The following is a 10887-nucleotide window of genomic DNA, read 5'->3' on the forward strand; positions in this document are numbered from 1 at the left end:
GGTACAAGTGAAGACCAGAAGCAATAGCTGTCAAACTGGTGATACTGACTACAGGACAAGGAAGAGGAGCTGAAGGCTCCCCTCAGTTCCCTAGCTGTGGTGGGGCAGAGAGGCTGCCTGGCCCTGAGGTCAGTAGATGGTGAGGCTCAGGGAGCGGTTCATCTTCTTGCCGATGAGGCGCGACGGGCGGCTCTGCGTCGTGGAGCGCGTGGCCATCCTGTCCGTGAACAGCGCGCGCTCCTCGGCCGCCGCCTTGGCCAGCTGCGCCTTCTTCAGCTCCCTGCAACACAGGGACATGGCTCAGCACAGCAACTGACAGCAAACCAGCTACAGCAGGTCACAGTTCAAGGCTTTAGGTCAGTTTTAGGTCATACTGAGAGCGTTATGATTCACATCCCCATTTCTAACCAGAGGGCAGAGGTGGCATGCTCATTACTTGTACAGATGTTCTTTCTTTTGAAAAGCAAGGGAAGGAAATTAAAAATTCACACCACTCAGATTCTGAAATCCAGCCTGCTGCAAGCAGCTCAGCAATTCAATTACCAGGACACAGGAGGGTGCTTTTACCTCCTACCACAAGGCCCGTGTTGTCAGAGTTCATTACCAAGGCTTGCCCAAAGGAAGCATATTCAGCCACACCTGAGCTTCTGTGGGAGACTGAGACACTTAGATGAACACAGATGTGTGTAACTGGCAACAGACAGCTCAGGAAGCATCCTTTCCCTTTTGCATACCCACATCAAAAGCTGATCACCACCTCCACATTTTTTGCCTAACAAAAATGGGCGCCCGCAAGGCAGAGTCACTGAAGGCAGCACAGGCCGTTGCCCCTGTGCAACATTCTGCCAACTGTTCTGTTTCAGAGAATTACCAATACCCAGCCTGAGGAAAAGGTTAAATCTAACTCAGGTTAAAATTATAAACTAGTCCAACTAAAGAGCACAGCTATCTTTATAAAGGCTTCCCCCATAGACACTGCTTTTCTCCTTTCTTCAAATACTGACATATGGCTAAACCTCAACCTTCCCCATACTCTCTTCCTTCCACAATCTCAAACTACCCATTAAAGAACTTTCTCTACTATAAGAGTGAGTATTTGTAATCTCACTTCACACCTGGCTGCAAAGCAAAATCAAATTTTACAAGCTTGCTGCACATTGGTGTAGGTGTATTCAGTTTTAAGCTACATGTTTTAGTTTAATACACAATTCCCATTCTTGTAAGCCAGAGTATTATTCATTAACACCCGTGCCCCATCTAATCACCCCCACATTTATCACTGTGCCAGTGCACTGGAAGAGAATGCAACCAGTTTTCAGTCCTCTTCCTTGTGAACATCAGTCACAAATACACACTCATGTGCTCACCCAACCACCACACCACATTACCAGGAAATTTAGTTTTACAATATCCTTCCACTCTTCCCTAGAAGTCTTGAGTTCTTGCCTAGAAATCTTGAATTCTTCCTTCCTCTGAAGAGGACAACACAGTAGAAAAGCTGAGTTGCCTTAAAAGGATTTTTTTCACTGAAGATGACTTACACACTAAAGTGGTATTTTAAATGGTTCAAATGCAGAAATTTAAGAAAAAACAAACCAAACCCAAAAATCTCTGTCTCCCCAAACTACCTGAAGTATTTTATGGAGCACTATGCCACACAACATCAAAAATTACTGTGGCTAATTGTTATTTTAAATCATTCTTAGATTTACAAGGATGTATTCTTGTTGCCAGGCCAGAAGGAATCTTCACAAAACACTAGCTTTGCCATTTTTCTTTTTCAAGCAGTGCAAAAATGTGTTGTCTTTGTACAAGCAAGCAACTTACCTCAGCAAATCTGCCCTTTAGCAACCTGCACAAATTGTCTGATTATTCTTTCAATGTAATTCATAATATTATAAAGATAACCACCTAATCTAGTACATCTGGCTGTGGTCAGACTAGCAATGGCAAGATAAGCAGGTAACATTGAAATGAACCTGAATGTGAAATTAACATCTTCATGCAAGACATACCACTCCAAAAGAAATCAGTAATCTATATTCCCTCATAAAAGCCTGCCCATTATGCATAACACATGCAAAGATAACTGTAGTGAAAGAGTCAGATAGCTGCTTATTAATTTACTAACTCTTTCCCTGAAACTTAAGCAGAGATCAGACTTTGCTAAAGGGAATCTCTTTTTCCATGCTTTAATTCAGAGTGAGTGTTTGAGCAAGGGGTAGGACAAGATGACCTCTGGATACAAATGATTCTCCGGTGACCCAAGGTCAGATTAGTCCAATAATATTCCTGATGTACCATTCCATTTAGGTTCAAAACAGGTCCTTTAAGTCATTTTCCAACATTTCAATGTACAAATGACCTAGGAAAACACTGACTCAAGTCGTACAGATGTAAGCTAGGATACACCTGTCACAAAAGCATGCACTCTCCTGAAACAGTTGTTTAAAACCATAATGTTTTGTATGCCTTGAATACTAATAGTGCTTTTGAGATTCCCTTAGAGTGTTCAAGAGTTCTTTCTGTGGAGAAAGTTCCTTTTAAAGTTCCATGACCCACTTTGTACTCTCAGGTACGCACATGCATACAGATTTGTGGATCTCACCCACAAACAAGGACACTCCTGTTTTATCATCACTTCACTCTCAGGTAAGAACCTGTTAGAAATGAAGTCCTGTTAAGGACCCCAAGGACCTACTTACTTTTGCAAGAGGGAGTTCTTGAATTTTTCAGCGTTCAGCTCTATCCGGAGCTGCTCCGCGCTCTTTTTTGCGGCAGAGAGAAGCACTGAATGCTTCACTAGTGCCACAGCTGAAGGCCTTTTCTCAGGATCAGGATTAATCATAACCTTGGGGAAAAAAGAAAACAAGGCATCCTTGTTAAGGCCAGCAAGACAATAAATCACACTTATCAGCAAGCCACTAGTACCGGAGTTCTTACTTTTAATAAGTCTAGTAATTCTTGAGAAAGCACTTGTGGCAGTCTGGGCAGCTTTCCTTGCCGGATTTCATGCCACTGGTCCCCATTGGTTGGAAGAGGTTCAGCACCAGCAGCACAGACAACAGTCAGGGCGAGAGCAAAAATATCTGCTTTTGGCAAGTGAGTGTAGTTCTTCAAAAGAAAAAAAGGAAAAATAAATTCACCATTTTTTCCCTAAAGGAAATGGCATGCAGGCCTAACATCGCTGCTTCTCACAAACAGAACAGTTACCTCTTGTAGGACTTCATTTGCAAGGAAACGGCTGTCACCTTCTTCCACTTGAGGACTAGAGACTCGAGTTACATGGCCCAGGTCACCTGCAAGGAGGAAAGAAAGTTACTTTTCAGAAGACAATGAGATGATGCAATTATTTTTCACGCAAGTGTGCTGTTTCTCACCTATTTTAAAAATTACTCTGTCAGATGACCAGTCATCATCATCGCCTTCCTCTAGAGTTATACTCGGGACTGATGTTCTAGATATGAAAATGTTACCTGAAAAAGAGCAGAATTGTTAAAACAAACATTCCTGTACCATTTCTACTTGACCTAGTTTCACTACAGTTTGCTTTAGGCACGCCGAAGTTTTATTTGTATATAAACCCTGTTCAAAGAGTGAGAAGCTATAACTGATTCGCTGTGGCCCCTCTGCTGGGAAGGCAGCCAAGTGTTATGCAAGTAGAGTCAATTACACAAAAAGGACCCAAGATAAACGCAACAGTTTAGGTCTGCTGGCCAATTTTATAACTGACACCTTTGTGCTCCTATTCAGAGCTTCAGGGAAGAATTTACAGTTAGTAAGGTGTGGCTAACTGTTCATTTTTCTACAGCAGATTAAATGAACTGAGAAAGTTGTCAATAGAGAGTAAAGTAGTTACAAACTTACTAGGTTTGATATCCATGTGTACCAGGGACATTGAATGAATGTACTTTAAACCTCGAGCCACTTGAAGCAGCAAGTCCTTCAGTTCTGGTTCAGTAAAGTAACGCATATTCCTGTAATTTTCACTTATGGCATCTGCTAAACTGCCACCTGGAACACCATTAAAAAAAACAAATTATATTTTTGCATCAAACAGCTGACAAAGTAACAACTAGCTCCCAAAATTAAGTGACTATATCACAAAGAACCTGCTGGCAATATACAGTAAGTGTAAAATATAGTGCTGTATTCTCTTTTTAGCCATATAACAATATAATAAAATTCTTTTCTCCTGTAGTTGTCACGCTAACAGGACATCAACACAAGGGAAAGAGCTCTCTCTTCCAAATCTCTGTCAGGGCATCAACAGTAGCAAAATGCTTCAGAATCAAGTTTAATCTCCTATTTAATGGAAACTCTAGCAATTTTCTCTATTCCAGCTTGTACTACTGTACAGAAGAAAGAACAGTTCTTCTGCTCACAAACACGTCACAGCACTTCCAGTATGCTTGAACATGCATGACTTGGTCTGCAACTTTGTACAGTTTTTGCTTCATCCATCTGATATGCCTTTTCCAGAAAGGAATATCAGTCACTTGAGAGAAAGACAGCATGAGCTATGAGTAGGGTAATCAGTTCCTAACTATTGTTAAGAGCTTGTAGATACCTGTACATCATCTTTACTTACCATTGCAATATTCATTCTGTATAAGCATGTGATCATCTTCTGCCCATGCAGAGTAGTACCTCACTACGTGGGAATGCTGTCCCAGAACTGCATGTGCATAGACCTCTCTTAAAGCATTCTGCCTGTTAGTCACAAAAAGCAACAGCACATGTGAGTATTGTGAGGTGAAATTAGTACCATTTATTACAGAAAGTATTTCTAATTAAAATCCTCCTATTCAATTCTGTGGCACCCTAAGCTGGATTTGTACTTATGTCCAAACAGCTAAAATAATTTACATTATATTAAAAGACTATGGAACATCAAAAACCAGTTTGGTGTGGGAGCCACACTGCCATTACATACTTGCCAACCAGAAGCAATAGCAAACTTTAAGATGCATGACTGAAGTTCTAGGCAAAAAATAAAAGTGCTCATAAAAGCCAAAGGTTTGACTGAACTCAACATTTCCTAGACTGTAAGTCTGGTATGCAATTTTGTGCAACTCAGACTTGGGAGGTTTATATTATAACTATCTGAACACACGATTGTGTGTTCAAATACTTAAAATATAAACTATTTGAACAACTATTCCCCACACTATTGAAGTGTGGGGAAAAGTCCTGAATCACAGGCTCATTCAAAATGCCAAAAAATACCCTCAAACTGACTTAACTCATCTACATTCCACTCAAGCTGACAAGGATGAGGACTCAGTTGGGAATAGTGCCTTCCTTCCATCTCTCAAAGAATCACCCTTGCAAGGAAGTGTTATTCTCACTTTGAGAACAATCTATTTCCACACAGAATACTGGGACAAACATCTGGCAGGAGAGAGGCCAATCAGCCTTTTCTCCCCAGTACTGCACAGTACCTGGGGAGTGGGTGAGGAAGAAAAAAAATCAAGTGGCTTCAAAACTGTTTCTATTTTACATTTAACTCAAGTTTGTCTTAAATGCCTTCTCTAGACACCAACAGAAAGAGCCAAGAAGAAACACCAAGAGAAGATTTTCAAGTTTTAAGACCAGGAAGTACTCACTCGTCCACTGAGCCAGCCAGGGGTTTCTTGGATCGTTTGATTGCATAGATGCAGCCATCCAGCCTCTTCACACACTTAAACACAGAGCCAAATTCACCAGACCCAATCTTCTCCAATTCATGGAATTCGGTTGCATACCGCGACTTCATGTTACTTTCTGTTATTGTTATCCTCTGCAAAGATTACCAAGGAAAATATTTAGATCTGCAGATACACAGACTGCTGAAATTAGTATCAAGGTTTAAAGATGAAGTACCTTAGCAGGTCTCATGGTTTCCTCTTCAGGCTCTCCATCACTTGGTTCCATGTCCTCCCCACAAGAGCTGAAATTCACATCAGAAATAACATGGTTTAAGTAAACTTAGAACTGAAGCCCAGAAGCTGTTGAATTTTTCTGAGATCTAGTTCTCCTATTCTATCTAACTTTAGTTATTTAGTTATAGATGTCTAGTGTTCAATTACTTAACTAATTGAACACTAGACATCTATAAACACAAACTCAAAAAATTGCCATGCTAATATCTTTGTCATTTCTTTCTTCATGTTTCACACTTGTATTTAATGCATTATTTTTCCTCCTGAAGGAACGACTACACATGGCCCATTCCATGAGAGGAAAAAGACCAGCACACAGCCTACTCTGTCCTCTCTGTACAGTAATCAAAAGATCTAGTGCTAAATTATTATTTCATGCTATCATGCCTCTTGAAGCACATACTTTAAGAGCTGTATTATACATTACTAACAACTTGCAAGCAAAAATACATTCTTAGAAGCAATTTGTAACAAATTTTTTGCAGCCAAAAGTAGTTCTAAATACAAGTTTAACAAAGGAAGCTACAAGTCACTCACTCATTCCAGTGTATCCTCTTCCTCCTCCGACATTTGCCATCAGAGTTGTGAAGGAACATGGAGTCAGGAGTGAAGGGATTGATGTTCACATGAGGTGTTTGTCTAAAATCTTCTTCTTGCTTCTCTGATTTCCCAACATTCATAAACAGCGAGCCCCCTCGAAGTTTGACTGAGCTGGAGCCTAAACCTTGTGCTTTAGAAAGCAAACTCTGTATTTAAATAAAAAAGAAATAAAACAAAAATATTTATAGTCTTTTATAGCCTTAGACATTAAACAGTCAGGTCGTGCCTGAAGCCATCATTAGAGTATTGTCTAATTAAAGTTAGCATCAGTTGTTTAAATATCTGCATTTCCATCAAAAAGCCTTTCTAAGAAACCATAATGCTTTCTACTCTACACAGAAACAGTTCAAGCAAACAAATACTAAAATTAGTTTTAGATATAGCAAAGCTGATTATGAGAGTAACCTTTTTCTGTCTTTAATCATTTCATCACCTAAACTTCTTGGACAAATCTTTGTCTATTAAATGAACACAGATGAAACTGGAGGACAATCCTGTACTGTATCCCTATGATTTGCACGTGCATGATGTGGAAGCTAGATCAGACATGAAATGATCTTTGGTTTCTACAGATTTAAGTGATAATCTTAAATAGCAAATGCAACATTTAATATTGATGCACTGGTGCATTTTCCAAGCCTACAAAAATCGTTTCAAGAATTGGCAGCATGGCCGCACTATCAGTTAAATATCCAAAACTGATCTTTTGGGTGGTAACTTGCCAGACCAGGCATCTTCCAGGCACATAACGAAACTTCTCCCAGTTACACTGGGAGATTACACTGCCAGTTACACTGAAAAGTCTGCACCTGAGTCTCCTTCATCCTGGTGAGGATGCAAGGATGACTGGATCACAAGCAGGAGCATCACCTTATCCTAACAACAAAATAAAGACTTGACAGGACTAAAGCCTAAACCACCACAGGGAAGAACACTCAGTACATGGGAATCTCATGCAATCTGCATGAGAATCTCATGCAATCACTGCAATCCTGAATCTGCCCTGGATGAAGCCCTGTGCTTCTCAGGACACATTTCTGTACTTCCACTGGATACCTGAACCAACTGATTCTTCCAAAGATAACCTATGTAGAATTTGGCCACCTAATTTAAGAATCCCACTGAACTGCTGTGTTAAGAACTTTTTTGCAGCTCCGAAGCATCTGCTCCTGACAAGGTGTAAAATCACCATCAATTTCACCTTCTACAAACTTGTACCACTGATTTTCACCACTGAACCCTCACTGGAGATGGAAGCTGTAAAAACCAATTAAGAAGGAAGCCTTCCTCACACCTTAAGTCAGTTGTTTTCCATCTATAGCCTATAGACCCCTGGGAGATTATCCCCGGGGATTATCCCAGGATTACTTCTAAAGGGCTATATGAAAAGTAATGAAGAAAGGAAGCCAATTATCACTAGATTTAAATTCACTATACGGGATTTTACACAGCGTCGAGTTCAAAAGTTGAAATGCCTTCCAAAAATCTGCTATTGAGAGAGTTAAGAGCTACTACCCATCTCTCCCTCTAAACTTTGGACTCCCCGAGTTTCCCAGCACGGACTGCTCGAACAGCGTTTCACGTTCGATGCAGGAGAGCAGAGGCTGAAGCAGCGCTGGCACACGGCAGCAGCGCTCCAACACGACAGGATGGCAGCAGCTCCCATTGGAATGGAGCAGCCTCTGAGATCATCGAGCCCAGCCATGACCCAACACCGCCGTGCCACCCAGCCCATGGCACTAAGAGCCATCAGTCTATCTTTCCTTAAACACCTCCAGGGACGGTGACCTCACCACCTCCCAGGGCATTCCATTCCGATGTCCAGTCACCCTTCCTGTGAAGAAATTCCTCCTAGGCCAGTTCACCGAGAGACGCTCAGGATCACACCCCAAGCCGAGCTTTAACTTTCCGGCTACACCCCTACCAACCAACGCCCACTCCGCACTGCAGCACGCACTTTGGGAGCTTTAACACTCCACGCTCGCACTTTTCAAACACGCCTTCCACAAAACACTGCCAAACTCGGAGAACTTTTTGTTTCTATGTGACTAACACCTAAGTAAGCGGCTCGCCCCGTGCCCTTGTCCCGTCGGGAGGCGGCGCCGCCCGGCCCCGCCCCGCCCCGCCCGGAGCCCCCGGCGCGGTCCCGAGCGGCGCCCCCGCCGTTCCATAACGGACCGGCCGGCCCGACCCGCCGGGCTCACCTTGGGCGTGTGCGGCGTGTCGAACAGGCGCAGCTTGCGCAGGGTCTTGTGCGGCGGCGTGCCCGGGTAGTCGGGCAGCGGCGAGCCGGGCTCCTCGCCCCGCGCCCCCCGGTACCCGCCGGCCGCCGGGTGCGGCGGGGAGCGCTCGCAGCAGCGCCGGCCCTTGTGCGGGGCCAGCGGCGAGGGCGAGTCGAGCAGGAAATAGGCTCCGGGCGACTTGACCGGCGAGGAGCCGAAGCCTTCCTCCTCCCACGAGTCCCCCTCGTCCGGCAGCGGCGCCGCCGCCGGCTCCATCTCCTCCTCCTCCTCCAGCAGGGGCGGGTCGCTCCGCGCCGGGGTGCGCGCGGCCGAGAGCGGCGAGTCCGCCTCCTGGAACGCCGAGTCCTCACCGGTGCTGTTGGCGCTGCTACTGCCGCAGCCTTCCTCCTCCTCCTCTTCCTCCTCCTCCTCGCAGTCGCTGTGGCCGCTCAGAAACAGCAACTTCTGCCGGATCGGGGCCGCCGCCCGCCGGGCCGAGACGCGCCGCGGCGGCGCCGCCCGCTGCAGGCTGAGGAAGCTCATGGCGGCCGCTCCGCCCGTGCCGCTCCCGCTGCGCTGCCCGCGCTCCGCCCGCGTGCGGTGCCGGTTCGGCTCGCGCTGCCCACGAACGGCTCCGCCGCGCGCTGTTCGGACTCCGCGGCTTTCCCGCGACCGTTGGTCACGTGCCGCGCACGCCGGCCAATCGCGCCCGCCCACCGGGTTTGAAAACACGGCGCGCGGGGGCGGGGCCGCGCGCGGTCGCGTCACGGGCCGCTTTGGCGCGAGAGGGGGCGGGGCCGGGCCGGGACCCCGCCCCGAGGCGGCCGCGCGGACGTGTCCGCCCGTGAGGCGCGCGCCCGGCGCCATTTTAGCCCCGGGGCGGCCCCGCCCGGGCAACGGGAGCCGCCTGGAGACGGCGTCCGGGGAGAGCCGGGAGCACCGCGGGGACGGCGCCCGGGCCGCCGGGACAGCGCCTGCCCCGCCCGGGTAACTCCCGGGACACCGCGGGGACAGCGCGCCGCCCTGCGGGACTGCGCTCCCCGCTTCTGTGCAACGTGGTCTGGCTCCCGTAGAGTTGCTGGAGCTGACCGCGCAAAAATGTCCATAATAATACTACTACTGTATTAAATTAATTATTAATAATAACAGCACCTTCTACGCCAGTTAAAGGCGCGTTTTTCCTTTCCAAGCGCAGCCAGGCCGATGGCTGTATTGCGGGAGCGGCACGCACGTGGTTTAAAGGGCCGGGGCGCAGCAGCCCGCGCTGCCTGTGCCGCTCGCTCCCGCGGGACACTTCCAGACGGACAGTAGGACACTTCGGACGGACTCAGCCCCAGCACAGCGAAGGCCATGGATGGTGGATGCTGTCATCAGACGTGCCTCCCTACGCGTGCCACCATTTTGCCTCTTGGCTTCGTTTTCTGTTTGGTTACACCCAACAGATAAACCTGCCCCTGTCTTCTGAACCAAATCGCCTTAAACCGAGCCCCTAGGGTAACAAAGCACATGAAAAAATAGGGGTTTTATCCAGCCACGGGAGCCCCGGAGAGCCCAAAGCAAGTCGGCTGGGTACGCCTGTGGAGCTGCTCTCCGGGCACGCAGAGCATTCCCGGACACGCAGGCAGTGCCGGGATCCATTCATTCACTGCTCGGAGCAGAGCTGGGATGCTCGGATGCTGCAGCACAGCCCCTCTCCGGCTTCAGCCAGAGCTGCCCCTCCTTGCCCGGCAGACAATCCTCATGTGCTGCCCCTGGCACACGCCTGGAGAGCAGAACCTTGCACCCACAGGGATGGATGGCAGTGTCCCCTATTCCACTTCTGGCAATTCCAAATTCTTTAACATCTTCTGCCTGAAAATACTCATTTCTCTGCAGAGAGCTGTTCTGGTTTTAGGACAAGCAGTGATGAGCCACAGGAACACAAGTCTTGAGATTTGCATTTTGGAGAAAACTGAAAACAGGTTTCAGAAAACTGAAAGTAGCCAACATAACCTATGAAAATGGAACAGAGATAGGGTTACATCAAGTAAAGTATAAACACACTTGGTGTGCAATAATTTAGAACCACACTAACATCCCATTAAAAATATTCATTTTTTAAAATGGGGTACCCTGTACAGCAAGTACTAACTGAAGCATTC

General features: G+C 46.4%; 1 protein-coding gene across 2 annotated transcripts; it reads right to left on the bottom strand.

The window, feature by feature from the left end:
* Positions 1-129: 129 nt before the first annotated feature.
* Positions 130-9425, bottom strand: WEE1 (WEE1 G2 checkpoint kinase). 2 transcript variants are annotated; one of them, XM_030950325.1, is made up of 11 exons: positions 8729-9425; positions 6462-6670; positions 5866-5932; positions 5610-5782; positions 4592-4713; positions 3868-4014; positions 3381-3476; positions 3214-3299; positions 2944-3114; positions 2706-2851; positions 130-280 (listed from the first exon to the last, which is right to left on the bottom strand). In XM_030950325.1, the coding sequence occupies exons 1-11, from the start codon at positions 9287-9289 to the stop codon at positions 130-132; spliced, it is 1929 nt and encodes a 642-aa protein (XP_030806185.1). In that variant the 5' UTR covers positions 9290-9425. The 2 variants fall into 2 exon arrangements, with proteins under 2 accessions (XP_030806185.1, XP_030806186.1); XM_030950326.1 differs by lacking the exon at positions 8729-9425 and adding an exon at positions 8390-8441.
* Positions 9426-10887: the final 1462 nt, after the last annotated feature.

This window comes from Camarhynchus parvulus, chromosome 5, assembly GCF_901933205.1.
Source record: "Camarhynchus parvulus chromosome 5, STF_HiC, whole genome shotgun sequence".
Lineage (NCBI taxonomy): Eukaryota > Metazoa > Chordata > Aves > Passeriformes > Thraupidae > Camarhynchus > Camarhynchus parvulus.

What these genes read in the sequence shown, in the direction of transcription:
- WEE1 (XM_030950325.1), bottom strand. Translation starts at nt 9,289, where the DNA reads ATGAGCTTCCTCAGCCTGCAGCGGGCGGCGCCGCCGCGGCGCGTCTCG. An exon ending in ACACGCCGCACACGCCCAAG is followed by an intron (nt 6,671 to 8,728) that starts GTGAGCCCGGCG and finishes ATTTAAATACAG; the next exon opens with AGTTTGCTTTCTAAAGCACA. An exon ending in AAGAGGATACACTGGAATGA is followed by an intron (nt 5,933 to 6,461) that starts GTGAGTGACTTG and finishes TGTGAATTTCAG; the next exon opens with CTCTTGTGGGGAGGACATGG.